A 19,149-nucleotide genomic window follows, 5' to 3' on the forward strand; every position below is an offset into this window, starting at 1 on the left:
GTACCCCGTCTAGAATGGCTTATGGCGCTTGGGGGAGGCTTGAGTTATTTCAATTGCATGGCGTTCAGGTGGGTGATGCTGGGACAATTATTACGATCAAAATGATACCAACAGGTCAGCTAGAGATCTGTGCATAGCTTTAAGGGTCAATGTATGAAAGCTCATTATGATGTGCAATGTATTGTGTATTTTCTTTCACCATTTTCAAATAACGAGGACCTGAGGCACTCGACAATAGCCTAAGAAGAGGTCAAAGGCACTTTGGTCATGATATAGGCCGCTCTCGTCAAAATTTACTAGGTGGCACCACAAGTGTGAGGGCCATATTTTGTGAGCTCAGTAAATCCAAACGTGAACCAAAAAGACTCTTCTGACTGCATGCTCACACACCTTATTCAGGGCTTAATCAGCTTCTTGCGCTCTGAAACCCAGCCAGTCCTGCCAGTCAGATCCCGAGGATCTTGGGAACAAGGCCCCGAATATGGCAGTCTGGAATATAGAATAGTCTGCGATGACAAAAGGTGAGGCAAACGAGGTTGATCATACGAACATGATACGAACACGCCCATTCACCGACGTTAAGTCCGTCTGGAAAAAAGCCAAGTATAACCATCTTTCGTCTTGGCCTCGTTCTACGAAAATAGCCCTTATGGAAGAGGCTTAAGAGGAGACCCAAAAAGAGACGAAAAAAGAAACAAAAATGAGTTCTACTTTCTAGATATTGAAGACCTGCAGTAACCTGCGATGGCAGCGGCTACCGCACAACCCCACAACTTGATCAACGTCTAGATCTCAATGTAAATTGATAAAGTAACTTATCCCGTGGGATAGAAGGTATATGAAACGTCCTATAAATGGTTGCTCGGGCAACCGCCGGGCAACACGCACAAGCATCAACAAATGAAACACACTCGGAGAATACTGCATCCTATACCCCATTTCCCCTTAGATCCACATATTCTTCTCGACATTCTTGACTTCATCTAACCCCGGCCTTTTTCAAGGTGTCAACTGGTTTGACGCGGCCCTCAACCACGCGACTCGGGGGTTCGACACGACTCCGACCTTTCGACCTTCACCATGGCTGCCTCCGACGGCGCTTCATCGATCAACGTTGCAGTCCGAGTTCGACCTTTTACCATTAGGGAGGCAGCTCAAATCACTCGATCTGATGACGGGCCTTTGTTTCTCGGTGATGGATCTCTCGCAGGTGCCCCGGCACCCAAGCTTAACCAGAAGGGTATTCGGTCCATTGTGAAGGTCATCGATGACCGATGCTTGTGAGTTTGCTCATCTGGTGACGTTGTTAGATATAGTAAATTGACTGGAACAGGGTGTTTGACCCCCCAGAGGACAACCCTGTCCAGAAGTTCTCCAGGAGCGTGGTGCCCAATGGCAAGCGCGTCAAGGATCAAACGTTCGCCTTCGATCGCATCTTCGACCAGAACGCCTCTCAGGGGGAGGTTTACGAATCGACCACACGCAGCCTTCTCGACAACGTACTCGATGGATACAATGCGACGGTGTTTGCCTACGGTGCAACGGGTTGTGGAAAAACCCACACAATTACTGGAACTGCTCAGCAGCCAGGTATCATCTTCCTGACTATGCAAGAGCTCTTTGAGCGCATTGACGAGCGATCGAGCGAAAAGTCGACAGAAATTTCCCTTTCTTATCTCGAGATCTACAATGAAACCATTCGCGACTTGCTTGTTCCCACTGGAAGCTGTGGCAAGGGAGGGCTTATGCTACGCGAAGACTCGCAACAGTCAGTCTCCGTCGCCGGTCTGTCAAGCCATCACCCGCAAAATGTGGAACAGGTCATGGATATGATCATGCGAGGCAACGAGTGCCGCACTATGTCCCCAACCGAAGCAAATGCCACCTCATCCCGATCCCACGCCGTTCTCCAGATCAACATCGCCCAGAAAGATCGCAACGCCGACGTCAATGAACCCCACACAATGGCCACTTTCAGCATCATCGATCTGGCCGGAAGCGAGCGTGCTAGCGCTACAAAGAACAGAGGCGAGCGATTGTTCGAAGGTGCCAACATCAACAAATCTCTCTTGGCCCTGGGCAGCTGCATCAACGCCCTGTGCGATCCTCGCAAGCGCAACCACATTCCCTACCGGAACTCAAAGCTCACCCGACTCCTCAAGTTTGCTCTGGGTGGAAACTGTAAGACTGTTATGATTGTCTGTGTCAGCCCTTCGAGCCAACACTTTGACGAGACCCAGAATACTCTTCGATATGCCAACCGAGCAAAGAACATCCAGACCAAGGTGACTCGAAATGTCTTCAATGTCAACCGCCACGTCAAGGACTTCTTGGTCAAGATTGACGAGCAAATGAACATGATCAACGAGCTTAAAGCTCAGGCAAAAGATCACGAAAAGGTCGCTTTTGCGAAGTTCCGCAAGCAGAATGAAAAGAAAGATGCTGTTTTGCGTGAGGGCGTCGCCCGCATCCGTAGTGCTTATGAGCATACCTTGTCTGAGCGGCAGGAAAAGACCAGCAATATGTTGAAATTACGACAAATCAGCCGCAGAATTGGCATTCTATCGTCTTGGATCGCAGCCTTTGATAACATTTGTGCAACGCGCGAGGATGAGGAAGGATTGTCCAACTTGTATGCCGTTCGCAAGTCTGCACAGGGCATCCTCCTTGAGTTGGAAGGGAGCAGACACCATTACAACCAGCGATTATCGAAGAGTAACTGGGATCGCGCAGTGAACTCGGCTGTTGAAAATGCCGCCAAGCAACTCCAGGAGTTTGATACAACCGACAATAGTGACTTCGCCAACCTAAACCGAGAAGCAGAGCTGTTGAGGTCCAATGCAGAGCGCGAGGCATTATCAGCTGTTGTGGAACAAGACAAGGCCGGGGAGACCTCTGCTGTACAGCTTCTTTTGCAAGCACAGTTTGAGATGATGAGCTCGATCGAGGAGATCATGCAGCTAAATGCTAGCGAAGCCATCAAAAAGGGCCGGACGATCCTTATGAAGATGATGGAGGACTGCACCAACACCGCAACAAACCTTGTCAAGCCAGATGGCAGCATGCCTGCTATCCCGAACGTCAGCTCCGCCAGGCCAGCAAGCCCCACAAAGCCAAAGAAGAGATTCAGTTTGGTCAGCTTGCCGCCTGTGACTAGCGCGAACTCTCCCGTCACCCTTGCTCCTATTGTACCAGCATCCCCAACCAAAGCTTCTCCCCGTCGTCGCAAGGTTGCACCTGGCCGCAAGAGCGTCAGCTTCTCGCCGAAGAAGACGCAATCCAAGCCCACAAAGCGATCTGTCCGCTGGAAGGACGACGAGCAAGATGGCACTTTGACTGAGTTCTCAAAGAGCCCTAAGAAGGTTGATTCTGACTATGTCGATGGACCCAGCTGGGGTGAGCCATCCTTGCCTCCTCGGTCAGGATCTCCTATTCCGCGTGATATCCCGAGAGTCGCTAGCCCGGCACTCTCTGTATCTCCGGTCCCCGACGAGCCTGCTGAACCCGCTGAGTCGACATTGAACGTCCAAAAGAACAGCAGCCGTTTCAAAGCCGGATTCCTGTCTAAGAGGGCTGGGAGTTCACCACTGGCACCTCCGCCTTCATCCACTCTTCCTCTTACCGACAGGGGCAGCTCTCCACTGCGTGACATCGATGGAAGCAGTTTCATGAACCGCAGCCCCATGGAGCGCCCATCCCGTATTGCAGTGCGCAGTCCCAGCGGAAATTTCTTAAGCAGCCCAGTCTCTGAGAACAAAGACAACTGGAAGTCAGATAAAGAGGATGCAATCAAGATCAACTCGGCTATGCGACGCATCTCCAGCACTCATACGGGCCCCTCATCTGCCAATTCCCTACGAGTTCATCGACGCCGCAGCCCAACGGCTACCCCGAGCGAGAACAACATGTTCACCGCATCCCAAGCACGGCGCATGGTCAAGAGTGAGAGAGAGATGGACGCAAAACCTCGCGTATTGAGCCCTCATACTCTCCCCGTGATGAAGAACACCGGACGTCGCACTACGTTGGGCGATATTCGACCTCGGAATCTCAGCATTTCCAGTCGGGATGCCATTCGTCTAAGTGCAATGGCAGCACCCCCCGCTGACCGCTACTCGGATGCCTCATCTGGACCGCGATAAATGATTGCCACTTATATTTGAAGCACAGCCCGGAGTAATTTTAGTGGCGTTGTTGGACACTCGGATAGGCGTTTTGGTGGCGCAACAGATACCACCTTTTTTCTCTTGTACACTTGGATTCGTGGGGATTTCCCGATAGTATCATGTCTTTGATTAGTTTTGCTAGGAGTGTATAGCATCCAGCTTCTATTTCACATAATATTTTTTTGGGTGTATGTCATTTGCCACTGTCAGCCCTAAACAACCATAAGATGGCATACTTGAAAATACGCAAGAAAATACATGAAAAAAGAAGCGTGAAAAGAGAGGTCAAAGGAAGGCAAAATCAATGCAAGAAAGAATACACTCGCTTTCAGGTTTTGTGTGAAACCCATTCAATGCTTTAGGGCACTGTATCCAAATGGCCCTTCAAACGCCGGATTCCCCGCGCTGCTTTTGTCAGATCCCGAGATGACGCCACTGCGCGTTTGGAGCTTCCTAGCTCCTTCTTTTTTTCTCTCTTCTTCTTCTATGACCTCTTCACTCTACCTAGTTGACTCATATTTTCTCTTCAACCCACGATTTGTCATATTTTGACAGAATACCCCATCCATTGCCGACGATAATCCCCACTTCTTATCGAGTACGTCCCCACCAGAATTTCTGCAGATGTCTTTTGCCGCACCACTTGCCTCGACTTTCTTCTCACGCTTCTTCCGTCCCTTTTCAACTAGTCCGAAGCGTTCCCTAGCTCCGGAATCCCAAGCGCGCAATATGTCAGGCACACAGACCGCGACCGTAGCAGCCGGCTGCTTCTGGGGCGTCGAGCACCTCTACCGCAAGAATTTCGGAAACGGCAAAGGCCTCCTTGACGCCAAGGTTGGCTACTGCGGCGGCGACACTTCTTCGCCTTCATACCGGGCTGTATGCTCTGGACAGACTGGTCGTAAGTAATACTCCATACCCGCAACGCATCCTACCTGATCAACGATGCGCCGGATCGCGCATAAGCCACAATTGCGCGTCAGAGATACTAACATCTTCCTTTTTTCTTCCCTCCCTGCAGACGCCGAAGCCCTCCAGATGACTTTTGATCCCTCCATCGTGACCTACCGCCAACTCCTCGAATTCTTCTATCGCATGCACGACCCAACAACAGAGAACCGGCAAGGCCCGGACGTCGGTACCCAATACCGCAGTGCTATTTTCACACATGGAGAGGAGCAGCACAAGATTGCCGAGGATATCTCTGCCAAGGTTAGCAAGGAGTGGTATAAGGCGCCTCTTTCTACTAGGATCCTGCCCGCTGGTCAGTGGTGGGATGCCGAGCAATATCACCAGCTCTATCTCCAGAACAACCCTGCTGGATATGAGTGCCCTGCTCAGTAAGTGAATGAATTTCTTTTGTCCTTTTGCTTTCTGTATGGGCTTACTGACTGTTTTCTAGCTTTATTCGGCCTTTCCCTCCTCTTTCGGATTGAGTAGCTTCGAGATTGTGATTGATTTTAGCCTAGTTTTTATCCGCATTTGACCATAATCAATACATATTTTCTTTGGATTTATGATGATGCATATTCTCCGACTTTACTACCCAAATATATGTCTTCTCTTTTTTTCGTGCTGGAAAGTCGGTGTAAGTGTGTGTGAGGATATGTTTTGTACATCGTGCCTTGGCTTGTCTGCCCTACGTTAAAACATCACATAGCCAACCTACTCTCTTGCTACAGCCATCTCTTCCAGCTGTCGCTTATGGTGGCGGGCTGCCTTGGCTTGGCCATTCAAGGGGCCGACGCACTCCAATGTCAACATTCAGCGGTTAGTAGGTAGATACTATTCAAGCCATTCAGATGTCACTACACCCAATGCAGCTCTATCTTCCAATTTTCTGATATTGAAGGAGCTATATCTGAATTTATAAATCAACTCAGCCTGTGTTCACACAATCTGAAACACCCCTGGCGCCACTGTGCAGATAAACGAGACCGATCTCGTGACCTTTTTTTGGATAAATTACTCTGCAGTTTACTAGGGATAATATTGATCAAGCTAGTGGACTTGGCTCTTCATTCCCGTGCGTCCCAGGATTATCTTCTAGCTAGTCATTCAATGCTCGGAACGATATTGAGAGTAACGCACTCCATTCCCTGGATATCGTCAGAGCTGTGTTTTTATGCAGCTATTTAGGCAATATCTTAATATTTCAAGTGAGATACACAACCATGTTCAAATATTGGCACAGCTGATTTGACAAAACCAGTGTGGTCACATGCAAGAGCGACAACTCACACCAGCTGAGCCACATCGTCGGTGTTCAGCTGTGTCTTACATGTTCATACTTCCAAGGTTACATGCCAAAAACCGTGCTACTATGGGAAAGGACAGCCGCTCGTGGGTCAGTATGGTTCTCGTTTACTTTGCTCATCACTCTCGCTCTCAATTGTTGCTCCTATCCAAGATCGAGGGTCTGAATGCCATACTAAATGTAAGAGCCACCTGAGGGACATTGTCTTTGATATGTCTCATTGGCGTCCTTGCCTTAGTTACCTTGCCAATTGATGATGATGCTCAATCGAGACTCAAGTAAACTGCGAGTCTTCAAATCTTGATTTGAGGCTGTCTAGGTACTAAGCACTGTAAACACGCATCCCGACCGAGCGCCCTTAGCACCTTAGCGAAGGACTCCGCTAATCACGATCTACACGGTACTTTAACGCCTCGGTCGTAGTATTACTTGTACCATCCTCACTGCGAGTTCGGAAATAAAAAGCCTTCCAATCTTGTTCAGCTCGATGGGAAAATGAAGCATGTACCAACTCCCACTGAAGTATGTGTGGTCAACTTATTATTACGTCGCACATTGAAGATCTCCAGGGCAACCCTGCTCCTGCTTCCAGTGGCGCAATCTCGAGAGAGCATTAATCTCTCATCTAGCTGCCTAACAAGCCGAAAAGGACAGTGATCTTCTGTGAACCAGTAGTATTCACCCGATGTGACCTATCACGCGTGTCACAACAAGAAGTGGTTTGTCGAGCGAGGCTTTCTTGCACAAGGATTGGACAGCAAACCACCAATTGATGAGGATGGACCTTGAAACGATCTGCATTCAATCGCCGCTAGCACAAGGATTGACACTGAATAGAACGACAAAGGCAAACGCAATCTTCAAACCCAGCACACAATAATCAATAGTATTCTGCAGCTACACTGTATATCACTTTCGACGCCACTTAGTATTTCATGACATGACGTATCATATTCTATGTTGCCAATAAAAGTAAATTAATGCATGTTCATTGGCGGTGCTCTGTCGGCACGAATCCCAGTCTCCTAGCTTGGAAGTCTCACGAACCTGATCGCCACAACAATGATGAATCTGCATCTGGCCCACAATTACCTTTATGTAACCCGCCCCTTTAAACAAGACTCGCCTGGGGCGGCGAGGTTGTGGAACATATATTGACTCGAAAGATTACTCATAACGCGCTCTACGTCCGGCGCTGTTTTCTTTACACACTGCCCAGCCATACAGTGTGGCATTCGAAATGAAAATTCCTCTAGGATACCGATGGCGATCGTCACAATGGTTTACTGTCGCCTCCATTGCGATGGCTCTCTTTTCAGGTTCGTGGACCCCATCTTGCAGAGAAAAGAAGGTGCTAACTCCTATCAGCCAATTTTCTTTACAGCTACATCGTTCCTATTCTTCAGATTATACTCGAAGATCGACTTCATGTTGAGAAATCTCAGACTCAAGCCGTGACTTCACTCGTATTGTCTAGTCATGCATTCGTTTCCATGCTGGCTGGACCGGTGATCGGCCATGTGGCTGATAGAATCCCAAATCGCAAGCGATCTCTGCTTATGGGACTCGGAGCGGAGCTGATTGGGACAATTATTATCATGATATCACCTTCTGGTATGCAACACGTATTTTTCTCAGCTAAATAAACTTCAAAATCACTAAGTGTTCTTTTTTAGTGCCGATGATGTTGATTGGGCGGTCGATTCAAGCCATTGGCGGAAATGCAGCGTGGATCGTTGGACTTGCTACCCTCGCCGATACAGTGGGACAGGAAAACACAGGAAAGACTTTGGGCGCAATTTCATCATTCTATTCTTCAGGCGTGCTTTTTGGACCAATGGCCTCTGGTATGCTGTTAGGGCTGGTTGGTTACTGGATGACCTGGATGGCTGCTATCGCTGTTCTTGCTATTGACATTCTCATGCGAGTTCTCATGATCGAAAAGAACCACAATCAACACATGAAAAACACAACGAGTACATCAGCAGACAAATATGCAAACGACATCGAGGCTACACAACCTCTTGATTCAAACGAAGTGAATGAGGAAACTTCACTACTTCATGCCTCCGAAGATGAACACCAAGACTACACTAAACAAAAGCAAGATGTCACAGTGACCCAACTCTGGTCAGACACAGAACCGGATTCGCCACCGTCTTATGAGAATTTCTACATGTTCATTGTGACCAATCCTCGAGCTCTCACTGCGTTAATCTGCCATGCTTCAATGGCAGTGATTCTACTCAGTCTGGATACCACCTTACCTCTGCATGCTACTCGGACATTTGGTTGGAGCACTGCCCGAGTAAGCTCAATGTTCTTGATTTTGCAGATCCCCTCCCTAATGTTTAGCACATTCATGGGTATGCTGAAAGACAGAGTTGGCGTGAAAGTTCCGACTGGTTTGGGGTTCTTTACCATGACGTTCTTTCTTTGGCTCTTGGGTGCAGCCGGAAATGACGGGCTTGCCTTTGCAAATGCAGAAGAAATGGGCCAGACGGTCTCCATGGTATCTATCGCTGGAATGGGTATCGCACGTGTTTTGATCAGTGGCTCTGGGATTATGGAGATCACAAGTAAGCCATTTATTCTTCCGCAAATAATTGACTTCATAGTCAGATATGACTGGATGATCTAGACAATTTTACTAATGCTGCATTTCTCCAATTTAGATGTCATGAAAGAGGCTCAAGAGACACATCCTAGCCGTTTCGGGCCCAATGGCAAGATGTCTTCAGCATATTCAATGACCAATTTTACTTGGAACACGGGAATGCTTATTGGGCCTATAATGTCAGGTGTTCTTGTTCGGACTGTGGGATATTACTATATGAACACAGTAATAGGTACGTACATTCCCTTGATATTTAATCTCCGAAATGTGACCAGGAGATACTAACAACTGAATCATAGCTATGATATCTTTCATGGTTGGAATTCTTGCCTTGACCTTCTTAGGACAAAGATAACCTTTTGTACAATATTTCTCTAACTAGCTCACTGAGATTACAGTTCTTCTCGTTACCTTGCTAGAGCATGTCACAAATTCATGCCCATGGCTTTTTATCTTTTACTTCCTACCTGAGTGTGTCGGCTCCTTGACTGCTCTGTCCCTGATCTTGCAGTTCTATTGTTAAAACATTATTTTCTTCGTGTACTCCAGCAAGACTAATTTCGCTTTCCTGATTTTCTTTGCTCGAAATGTTTTCCCTTGGCAACTTTCCAAACCAAATTTATTTCATTGATTTCGCTCAGAATGTCCATTATGGGGGATTCAAATTCAAAAGGTGCCACATATGTGAGGAATCCTTCACATGCTGTACCACCACAGCTTGTTTTCAACGTAGTCGATGACATCTTGAGCTTTGCAAAAAAGTGTCAGTTCAAGGAAAAGAAATCCAGAGCATACGTGCCATACTTGTTTTAAATTGATTCGTATCTTCATCGGTGATGTTTATGTCGAATCTCTAAGCTTAGGTCAGCACAAACAGGTGTAAAGAGTTCCACGACTGTTAAGCAACGAACCTCCAAGAGCGCGGCAGTCATTTTAGCTCTTCTCAACCCGTCTGTGGTCAAGTTTTCCCGAAGGTTGGCGTCATTGGTTATCTAAAGAAAGGCCCCCCTTTAGTTCAAGTCTCAGCATCATTTATAGGAGAAGACCCCATACCATATCTATGGACATATCAAACTGTTGGGAGATAACTGCTTTTACATTGCTCGCAAGATCAGCCATTTTTGAGAAATTTCGAAAATCAATTTTCGTAAATTATAGCCCTTTAGAGAAGATTTTTGAGGTATTGGGAGAACAAGTGAAGAGCGTTGAAGAGGTGTAAAGTTGGAATAGCAATCTACCTGGTAGGAGCATGTCTATTTAAGGCAGACTGATTTCAAAACAGCATGTGATGGCCTGTAAGCTGACGAAATTGCTGCAAGCTTTGATCGTGTTGGCCTTCCTCTTGGATGTTGATGTATAATTGCAGATCAAGGTCCACATTTTACGCCAATTCAGGTATTACTCATTAAATTCATACGACATGCCAATAATTAATGATATTCATTTTGCCTAGCTTGCTATCCTTGTATACATGAGAGCTTGCTCACAGTTTTGATCCCCGCATAAGTAGATGGTGATCGGCAGCATCACAGTATGTATCCAGAGACTGGATGGCAGATGTGCATATAGCATCAACATCCCCATGAATGATGAATGCATTCCAGCCCATCTCAATCCTACGCTTAAGGGTAACAGGAGAGATACCGAACCCCATAATTGGAAGATTATTAGCCTTTGCAGCACTTCGAATCTTCTGCAGAGCGGCGGTAAAAATGGGCTCCTCTCCATCAAGACTTCCAGCAGCCAAGTCCATACATAATCGTAAGTCGCCGGTACCGACAAAAAGACCATCGACTATGGGCAATTGGTATCAGCATATGCATGAGCCAATTATAGATATTCACGCAGTATATGTTCTTTTGCTCTTTACCCAGTGAAGTGGCCAAAAATCTGACGAGAAGTGAATGACACGTACCACCTGGAACTCTGCATATCTCCTCAACATTTTCCAGCCCCTCCAGGTCTTCAATTTGACAGATCACAGCGGCATGGTCGTTCCACACATCGTAGGTTGATTTACCTTCAGGCGTTTCATTTTGTTGGTCGTTGATCAGAGCAGCGGGAGGGAAGCTACGGTCTCCCATTGGCGCAAACCGACACAAGCGTACCAATTCCTCAGCCTGTTTAGCATTTTGAATATGAGGCATTACAACCCCTCCTGCGCCTGCATTTAGGGCATAGTTGACTAGCTCTGGCGAGCAGCTTGGGATCCGTACGAATGGTACCATCGATCCATCTGAGTGAAATTGAATGGCTCGAATAAGTTTGACGAGTAGGGTCGCATTCAGAGGCGTGTGCTCCTGCGTAAACATGTTAATTAGATGATTGCTCTCACTCTTGGAATCTCGGAACGTCAACTCTCATTAATTCTGGGATTAGAGTACCTACCGCGTCTATGAAACAAAAGTTATATGGCGTCGCAGCAACAATTCGCGCCGCTTCTTCATGAGGGATTCGACATCCGGTGCCCCAAAGTAGTTCGCCGGAGTTTAGCATGGCCTTGAAGTTTGTTGGCTGGGCAAGGCTTAATGCATTGTAGCTCTTTGTGTTCACGATTTTCCTTCTTTCCGGCATGGTTTGACTTGGTGAGGGTCGTGACTGTTGGTGAGAATGTTGTGAAAACGTTTCTAGTGGCTGTAAGACGGGAGGCACGCATTATCCTTCACTTATGTATTGGATCGCGTCTTTTCCTGAGATCAACGATCAAAGACTTATCCCAAAGCAGTGCCAATGCGTTAAAATGTTTCCCATGAAAGAAGGTTCACCGCCATCTTGGTGTAATGAGTCCTTTCTAATCGGCGGAGCAGCACTAGCAGAACATAACACTGTCGGCAATGTGCATAGACGCACTACAGCGAGCGAGAAACTACGCAAGTCTATCTCAGTAGTTCATGACTGGCTGATCAAGCGGTCTTTCTGATGGAGAAGCTGGATATGTATGTTTTAGTAAATGAACCGAATTTTTTCGCCAGTTGTCACGAAAGTGGTGGTGCAATCTATACTACTGGCAACAGTCAAATTACCCCCCTTGCTAATGCTAACAGTACCACATTGAAGACCCGCTTCTGACGAGGTATATCCAGCGAAGCATTGAATGGCGTTAATGAAAGTCATTCAAAGCAGACCTCAGTTATTCAACTACTTCATTTCTAGCGTCCAAACATAATTTAAATACACTTCCACAACAAGTTCCTTGAAATTTTGGTCTTCTAAATCTTGCCATAGGAATCTCTCAAATTGATTTCGCTGGCCGGGCATTCTGTAAAAGACGGCGATACTACAGAAAGATGGCGTATACTGGCATGGGAAATTTGGCTGTTGTCTTTGCTTTCTGACGATCCGTTGGCTCTGTTGCTTAACAAAAAATTGCTTAACAAAAAAATATCATCTTTCTTTTCCACATGGGAGACTATTTGCGCTGTATATCCAATGGTGCAATGGTCTCGCATATTTATCCAGTGGTGTATCCGCATAAAGTAATTGGTTGCAAATCCCAGTTAATTCTTCCAATATTGATGTTGATAGTGCGCTGTAACTAAAGTTATACCACAACACAAGAGGGTGATTGAATACCCTTTCCGTAAAAACATACGAACAATACTGTCAGTCCCTTGATTGACTTGAACTCGAGGACTGGTTCTAATCTGGAATACATCCATCCAAACCACTTGCCCACTGATAACACTCATAACGTTTCATGAAAAATGCCGTGAGACGCCAATGAGCTCAATCCAACTAAGTCGAGTTAGCGCATATAATAGAATATTTTAACAGGAACCATACAGTTATCAAAAACGTCATATGGGATCAGTAAGCTTTCCATCATAAAATCCTCAGTGTCGCGATCTTGTCGCCCATGGTAATCAGGATACCCGTCAGGCAACTTTGATATCAACGATTGAGTAATATGATGACTGGAATGGTGGTCATTTTCTGCCAATATGTTAACAAAGCTCAAGCTCGCAAATTTTGGATAGATATCAGTACCAGATGCCATTGACCCGGGTGGCGTAATATTCTGACCGGAGTGTAAAGCGAATGTCGGTATACTCAGCGGTAGAGTCAAGCGCGGTAATTTTCGAGGACTCTGGATCGTGTCTGATTCTCAAATGTAAACAATCTAGTTTCTCAACTCGAGCTGCTCATATAAAAGGCTTACCACCGACATCCTTTCGCTTCTTGCCCGTCATCTCTCTCAATGCTGTTGCAATGTGATTGCCTAGTTGGGCAAGTTCCAAATCTCTCACGAGATCATCGATGCCTCCAAGTTTGAACTTGAGAGCCGCTGTGCTCATTTGGTCTTTGGTGCATCTCGATGTGTACCTATAGGGTCTTCGTGAGACTGGGTTGTTGGGGGTGGAAGACAAGCATACGCTGAGTGAGAAACATCTGACGGCAATGCGATGAGATACCCAAGATCTGGTGTTTCACTAAAAGTTCTAGTCCACTCATGATACCTGCAACCCTGATCAACCCAGTTCAAACTTTTGTTAGCTGTTTTTGCGTCACAGAAACGCTCCGGGAATTCGTTGCAAAGCCTCTTGATGAGGACGGCGCGCATGTCTCGGATCCAATGTGTACCGGTATGGAACCCTGCCTCCACAACATGCACGTAAATGTTGTAGCATTCAAACCTATGATAGATCCTCATCAAGTCCCGAATATCAGCGTTCTCTTGTTTCGTGGCTATTGCGGCTTCCCAGCCCTGCCCGGTTGGGAAAGCCGCTTTAGCTTCTCTGATTGCACGCAGGAATTCGCTACGATCTGTTTTGCATTTCTCCAACAGTTGTTTGGTACTTGGAGTGAGTTTTATTTCGCTGCACGTGGTCAAGGTTGTTTTGCTAAAGCTGAAATCACCAACACCAACCGAAAGGGCAACTGCTTCTTCTTGGTGTGATAAAATTGGTCCTTGGGCGGGCAACGTCGCAGTGCTATTTGGACTCGGTGGTGGACTCAAAGCTGGATTTTGCGCCAAACTCATGAATGATGTGCTTTGGTCATTGAAATCAACTTGGGTGGGTGCCTGCGTACGCGCTGCTATGTGACTAGAGCACGTCCCTGCGTACACTTCTGGCTGGTGACTATATGTAGGCTGTGAAGTACCAAACGTCTGGTGCTCTTGAGCATTACCAGTATAGCTAGGTCTGTCTTCAATTGACCTTGCAGAGACCACATTTTGTTGAGACAGTGCTCGAAAGATTGGAGGCGTATCCAGTTGCCTACCAAATAAACCAACGTTGACATCCCCAAGGCGGAGAATATTGCTTCTTTCGGCGCTATAATCCAAATCTGGAGTCTATAAGTCAGGCATAGAATTAGCTTTGCTGGACAGAACGCGGAAAGGCACAGAAAGCACAGACCTTGCTTTGGTACAATAAAGCAAACAGCCGGTCTAGGGCAGAGCGTTCTGTCGCTGAAAAATGCCCAAGACTTTCTGATACTTGCTCAGCTGAGAGTATAGTCTCGTTTTCTTTGAAGAATCGAGCTAGCTGTATAAGCAATATTTGTAGTTTGGGTTCAGGTCTTTGCTGAGTGTTCATCCTGGAATAATTGTGAATCTGAAAACAGGAGATTCAGGGTTGGCGCGATCGGGATTCATTAGCATTGTTCAATTTCGATAGCGCTAATTCGATCAGGTGGGGGGCTCGATTTTACCCATGCACCAGGGCCATCAGCCAGCCCATCAAGTAGTTCCACATGCAGGTGGCTTCAGCTAATCACGGCACGAATCCACTTAGGCATGATTCTGGGGGAATTTCACACAGATGTGGGGCTGTATTCTGCACACAAATTAGTTTCTCCTCAATAGTGCTAGGAATATCGTTGATCTCAGGTGCTAAAAAGCTCAAAAACGATGAGACAGACGCAGGTTCGAGCGGCGCCATGCGGTAGGCAATGAGATCCAAGGCTAGAAACCGACCGGTGGGGTGCGTCAAAACGAAGCTGTCAGTTTTAGTATGTCTCTATCTTTTCTTCTCAAATTTGCCATCAAATTTGCCATCGACCTGGACTTTGCAAGCCTGTCAGGTCTTAGACGGGCTCGGACCTTTCCGAGTATCCAGGCAGAAAGCTGGGTAGAGCGCTAATGGCTTGATTGCAACTTGCAGTTTTCTGCTAATGGGGTGAGTATTGAACACAAGGAAATAGGAAGAATATATAAAATAAAACTGTGATTAGATTTTGAAGTGCTAAGGACATGAATAAGTATTCTTGGTGCCGTCCAAAATTGTCCTCATACATGAGGTGGGGGGAGGGTCTTACGGGCGGGCCGTGCCACCGTGCCAGACCCACGAACGCTATGACCACTTAACGATCACCGAGCCTGTGAAGATCCCGATTAGGCTCTCGTAAACCTCCTAATGTCTAAATAAGATTAAGTTCCGGATCGCGTTCAGACAAGATATAAAATAGCAAGCCTTGGAACTTCCATTTCTTTCTACTTCACTGTGTTGATTCTATTACTCGCCTAGTCATGACTGTTAGCCACCACCTTCCTAAGCTTGACGTTGAGGCTGCGCGGACCCATTTTCCAGGTCTCGACAAAGGTTCTATTTGTCTGAACAATGGATCTGGTGCGCTTGTCTACAGAGGGGTCATTGAGAGGTGAATTATTCCCAAAGCTCTGTAATAAGTGCGATAGGAGCCCTTGAATTGACAACTAATTAATACATAGCATCGCTCGCACCATGTCTGCCCCCCATATGAACCTACGCGGCCTAGACACAAAGAGCAAAGTCGACATGAAAGAGCGTACTCTACAATACGCCAAACTTGCATCATTTATGAATGCGGGCCCTGATGAAATTGGTAAGATTTTCTCAACTTATATTTACTTCGTATGGCCATCTTTTACAAAATAATAAGGCTCTGACGAAAGAACGTTGGCTTCATGCGGCTAATAGATTTCTCAATGAAGCTTTTGGACCTTCTACAACAGGACTTCTACGAACTTTGACCAATTCCCTGCGTCCAAATCTCAACGCAGACTCAGAAATAATAGTATCCCTTCTATGCCACGAGGCTGGCATTACCGCATGGGTTGCTTTAGCAAAGAGTCTCGGTATCTCTATCAAGTGGTGGGCACCAGCAGGCGGAATAGGAAACAACAGAAATCCCAAGCTCACCCTAGAATCACTTCGACCTCTCCTATCATCCAAGACTCGACTTGTATGCTGTGGACATGTGTCAAATATCACTGGAACCCTTGAGCCCATAAAAGAAATTGCCGAACTTGTTCATACAATTCCTGGGGCATTGATTTCCGTGGACGGGGTGGCATGGGCTCCTCATCGCCCCATCGATGTGAAAGAATTGGGTGTCGACTTTTACGTGTTCAGTTGGTACAAAGTCTTTGGTCCTCACATTGCGCAAATTTATGCCCACCGGACTGTGCAGCAGCGCTATTTGACCAGTCTCAACCACTACTTCTTTGACCCCACCGCTTTATCAGTGAGGCTGGGTCTCGGGAACAGCTGCATTGAACTCGAACATGCTGTCACCCCAATCATTGATTACCTTGTCAACCATATTGGCTGGGATTCTCTCATTGCCCACGAAGAGGTCATTACAGCACATATTCTCGACTATTTGACAACAAACACCGATCTCTACACCGTATATGGGTCGCAAACTGCAGACCCCAAAGCTCGCGTTTCTCTGATTAGCTTTACTGTGAACGGAGTGGCCTCTGACAAGGTCGCGGAAATGATTCATGAAACCTCGAACATTCGGCTCATCACTGGGGACTGCTGGTCTCCTCGTACAGTTCACGATGTCCTTGGGGTGCCAGAATATGGTATCATTCGAACAAGCTTGGTCCATTACAACACTTTGAGTGAGATGAAGGAATTCACGCAAACCTTGGATCGGGTGGTACGTACCCTGAAACAATGAACAGCTGAGGTCTCAATTGTTTTTTTTTTTCATTCAATGTGCAATGGCCCTAGATGTTGGAAACTACTTGAATATAATATTTTTCGGACATTTCGGTGCGTGTGTGCATGTTTAACTCTACATAGCGTAAAGAAAACCAAAGAAACCAGACTGTTCACCAAGAGCCATGCTCTGATAAAGCACCTTGTATCAAAATATTCCTACTTTTCTCAATAAATTGATACTAATAAACTTTGTTCTGGACATAAAGCAATGTATGAAACAATCCGTTTCCGTCAACATGTCGTCCAGTATAGCAAACCAGACAACTTCATCTTCTCCGAACCACCACTGCACTCTCCTCTCCTACTATCCCTACTGCTCCCAGTGGCCAACCTAGTTCGCAGGTAGGGCGGCAGTGTCGGGTTCCCCTCTTCACTTGTTATATGATCAACCGAGGCCGTACAGCAAAAATCTCCCTTGAGGGTTTCAGCCCAAAATACATAGCTCACACATACCATTCATTTAATCAGACCTCGCAACTATAAACAAACAAGCACCAATATCCTGAAAATGTCTCTATCAAATTTCTCTTTCTGTGGGGCAATTCATAGTGAAGGCTTCCATCTTCAGATTGGCAATAAAAGAACCTTTCAGGTTGGACGCTCAGCACTGGGCATGATACTAATTGTGGAACGAAACTATTGATCAGCAGGACAAATTAAGGATTTAGGTAATCATGGGGCCTTACCGAGCAATGTGGCGTCGTCTGCCATCCATCCAGTCTGTGATACCAGAGTGGCAAGTATTACGATTCTGGGGAAGTATTAGACGTTTCCTGGGAATGGCGATGATAAGACTCACGTCAAATATAACGACCGTTCCGTTTTCCCATCTCACTCTGCATTGCAAGTCATGGCTCATCGTGATATGATCATACAAAAATTTCAAAAGATGATCACTTTCTTCTTTCTTGAAACCCACCACTTGTCTTACGTACTGTGGGTTGACAAAAAGTGCCTTTTTTCCCGTTAAAGGACTGGTTCGAACAATTGGATGGATGGTATCGATCGGCTCTCGACGGACATACCCACCACCAGCTATAGCCCGTGCAGCTTGATCACAAGATGTGTGGACAGCCTTCAGGCCCTCAAGAATCTTCTGGAAAACAGGACTCAGACGCTCATACGCCTTTTCCATGTCCGCAAAGACAGTGTCTCCGCCTTCTGCTGGAACTTCAAGGGAGTACAAGAAAGTGACCCCTGGGGGTTGAACTTCGAACGTGTTGTCACTGTGCCAGGCCATTGAGTGGGTGTGAAGGTCAAAAAACTCCGGAGCGAGCGTGTTTCCCGCTCGAGAATGCACAATATGAATCTCCGGGTGGCCCTTTGGAGCCCCGGAATGCGAATGCAAGAACAAGCGACCATAGTAACGAATGTAATCAACGGCTTCGCCAATAGGAAGAGATGCAAAGTCTTGATCAGGAAACACTAAGAACAAGTGTTAGTTTTGCATTTCAAGCTATACCACATCAGCTGGGAAAAGCTTACCCAGAACCTTCTTCTGATGCGCAAGAAGAGCCAATTGGTCCTTTCCCTGAGGGCTTAGCTTGCTGAGTTGGACACCGGACACCTCTGCCCCCAGTACTGCTGTGAGATTCTTGACCTTTGTTCCAGGCGGGAGCAAATCAGGAAATTTGTCGTCAGCCGCAATGGCCCGGTCCACGAAGTCGAATGGTTCCAATGGGGCATATCTGATTACAGCTCTTTTAGCATCCTTACTTACTATCTGAACACATGGGAGCTACTTACTTTGCCTGTGGTACTTCCCAAACTGGCAAGTAATTGGGATATAGCGCTGGGGGATACTCTGCGGTCCCTGTGATTTCGTTTTGGTCGGCCACACTCAGAGGCTTGTGCTCTGAAGGAAGACCAAGATTGAACTTGGTGGATTTATCGACATCACTGGTGGTGCCAGTCACTGTCTGAGTTGCTGACATTTTGACTGTTGTGAATCTCTTCAAAATTGGAGCGTGGGAAGTAGTGAGAAGAAAGAAAACAATTTATATATGCGCATTCAACTTCCCCGCTCGACCTTTGCTTAGCCCTTCCAAGGTTGACCCGGTCACACCACATTTGCCCCCGAGAAATCATGAAACCCGGACGTTGACTTACGAAGGAGTTGTCCTTGGTGTCCTCACTCAAATTGCCCCCCCCCCCCATCCCTGTCAGACGCAG

At 46.6% G+C, this 19,149-nt stretch overlaps 7 protein-coding genes across 7 annotated transcripts; 4 read left to right on the forward strand and 3 right to left on the reverse strand.

Moving 5' to 3' along the window:
- Positions 1-1,080: 1,080 nt before the first annotated feature.
- Positions 1,081-4,142, forward strand: N7508_009254 (kinesin family protein; the record flags this gene model as incomplete). The annotated part of the gene is made up of 2 exons (XM_058467317.1): positions 1,081-1,280; positions 1,334-4,142. The coding sequence occupies 2 exons, from the start codon at positions 1,081-1,083 to the stop codon at positions 4,140-4,142; spliced, it is 3,009 nt and encodes a 1,002-aa protein (XP_058315163.1).
- A 648-nt stretch (positions 4,143-4,790) lies between these two features.
- Positions 4,791-5,602, forward strand: N7508_009255 (peptide-methionine-S-sulfoxide reductase; the record flags this gene model as incomplete). Its single annotated transcript, XM_058467318.1, has 3 exons — positions 4,791-5,067; positions 5,188-5,506; positions 5,569-5,602. The coding sequence occupies 3 exons, from the start codon at positions 4,791-4,793 to the stop codon at positions 5,600-5,602; spliced, it is 630 nt and encodes a 209-aa protein (XP_058315164.1).
- A 2,061-nt stretch (positions 5,603-7,663) lies between these two features.
- N7508_009256 (MFS transporter) lies at positions 7,664-9,395 on the forward strand (the record flags this gene model as incomplete). The annotated part of the gene is made up of 5 exons (XM_058467319.1): positions 7,664-7,742; positions 7,792-8,037; positions 8,100-9,002; positions 9,099-9,272; positions 9,340-9,395. 5 exons carry the CDS (start codon positions 7,664-7,666, stop codon positions 9,393-9,395), a joined length of 1,458 nt encoding a protein of 485 aa, XP_058315165.1.
- Positions 9,396-10,523: 1,128 nt separating this feature from the next.
- Positions 10,524-11,614, reverse strand: N7508_009257 (HpcH/HpaI aldolase family protein; the record flags this gene model as incomplete). Its single annotated transcript, XM_058467320.1, has 3 exons — positions 10,524-10,834; positions 10,956-11,340; positions 11,429-11,614. 3 exons carry the CDS (start codon positions 11,612-11,614, stop codon positions 10,524-10,526), a joined length of 882 nt encoding a protein of 293 aa, XP_058315166.1.
- Positions 11,615-13,020: 1,406 nt separating this feature from the next.
- N7508_009258 (uncharacterized protein) lies at positions 13,021-13,335 on the reverse strand (the record flags this gene model as incomplete). Its single annotated transcript, XM_058467321.1, has 2 exons — positions 13,021-13,127; positions 13,200-13,335. 2 exons carry the CDS (start codon positions 13,333-13,335, stop codon positions 13,021-13,023), a joined length of 243 nt encoding a protein of 80 aa, XP_058315167.1.
- Positions 13,336-15,512: 2,177 nt separating this feature from the next.
- On the forward strand, positions 15,513-16,933 carry N7508_009259 (uncharacterized protein; the record flags this gene model as incomplete). Its single annotated transcript, XM_058467322.1, has 3 exons — positions 15,513-15,643; positions 15,714-15,847; positions 15,957-16,933. The coding sequence occupies 3 exons, from the start codon at positions 15,513-15,515 to the stop codon at positions 16,931-16,933; spliced, it is 1,242 nt and encodes a 413-aa protein (XP_058315168.1).
- A 632-nt stretch (positions 16,934-17,565) lies between these two features.
- Positions 17,566-18,911, reverse strand: N7508_009260 (TauD/TfdA dioxygenase family protein; the record flags this gene model as incomplete). Its single annotated transcript, XM_058467323.1, has 4 exons — positions 17,566-17,596; positions 17,664-18,402; positions 18,463-18,665; positions 18,724-18,911. 4 exons carry the CDS (start codon positions 18,909-18,911, stop codon positions 17,566-17,568), a joined length of 1,161 nt encoding a protein of 386 aa, XP_058315169.1.
- Between the last annotated feature and the right edge of the window lie 238 nt (positions 18,912-19,149).

Source organism: Penicillium antarcticum (genome assembly GCF_028974205.1).
Source record: "Penicillium antarcticum strain IBT 31339 chromosome Unknown utg000009l_segment0_segment0, whole genome shotgun sequence".
In the NCBI taxonomy this organism is placed as follows: Eukaryota; Fungi; Ascomycota; class Eurotiomycetes; order Eurotiales; family Aspergillaceae; genus Penicillium; species Penicillium antarcticum.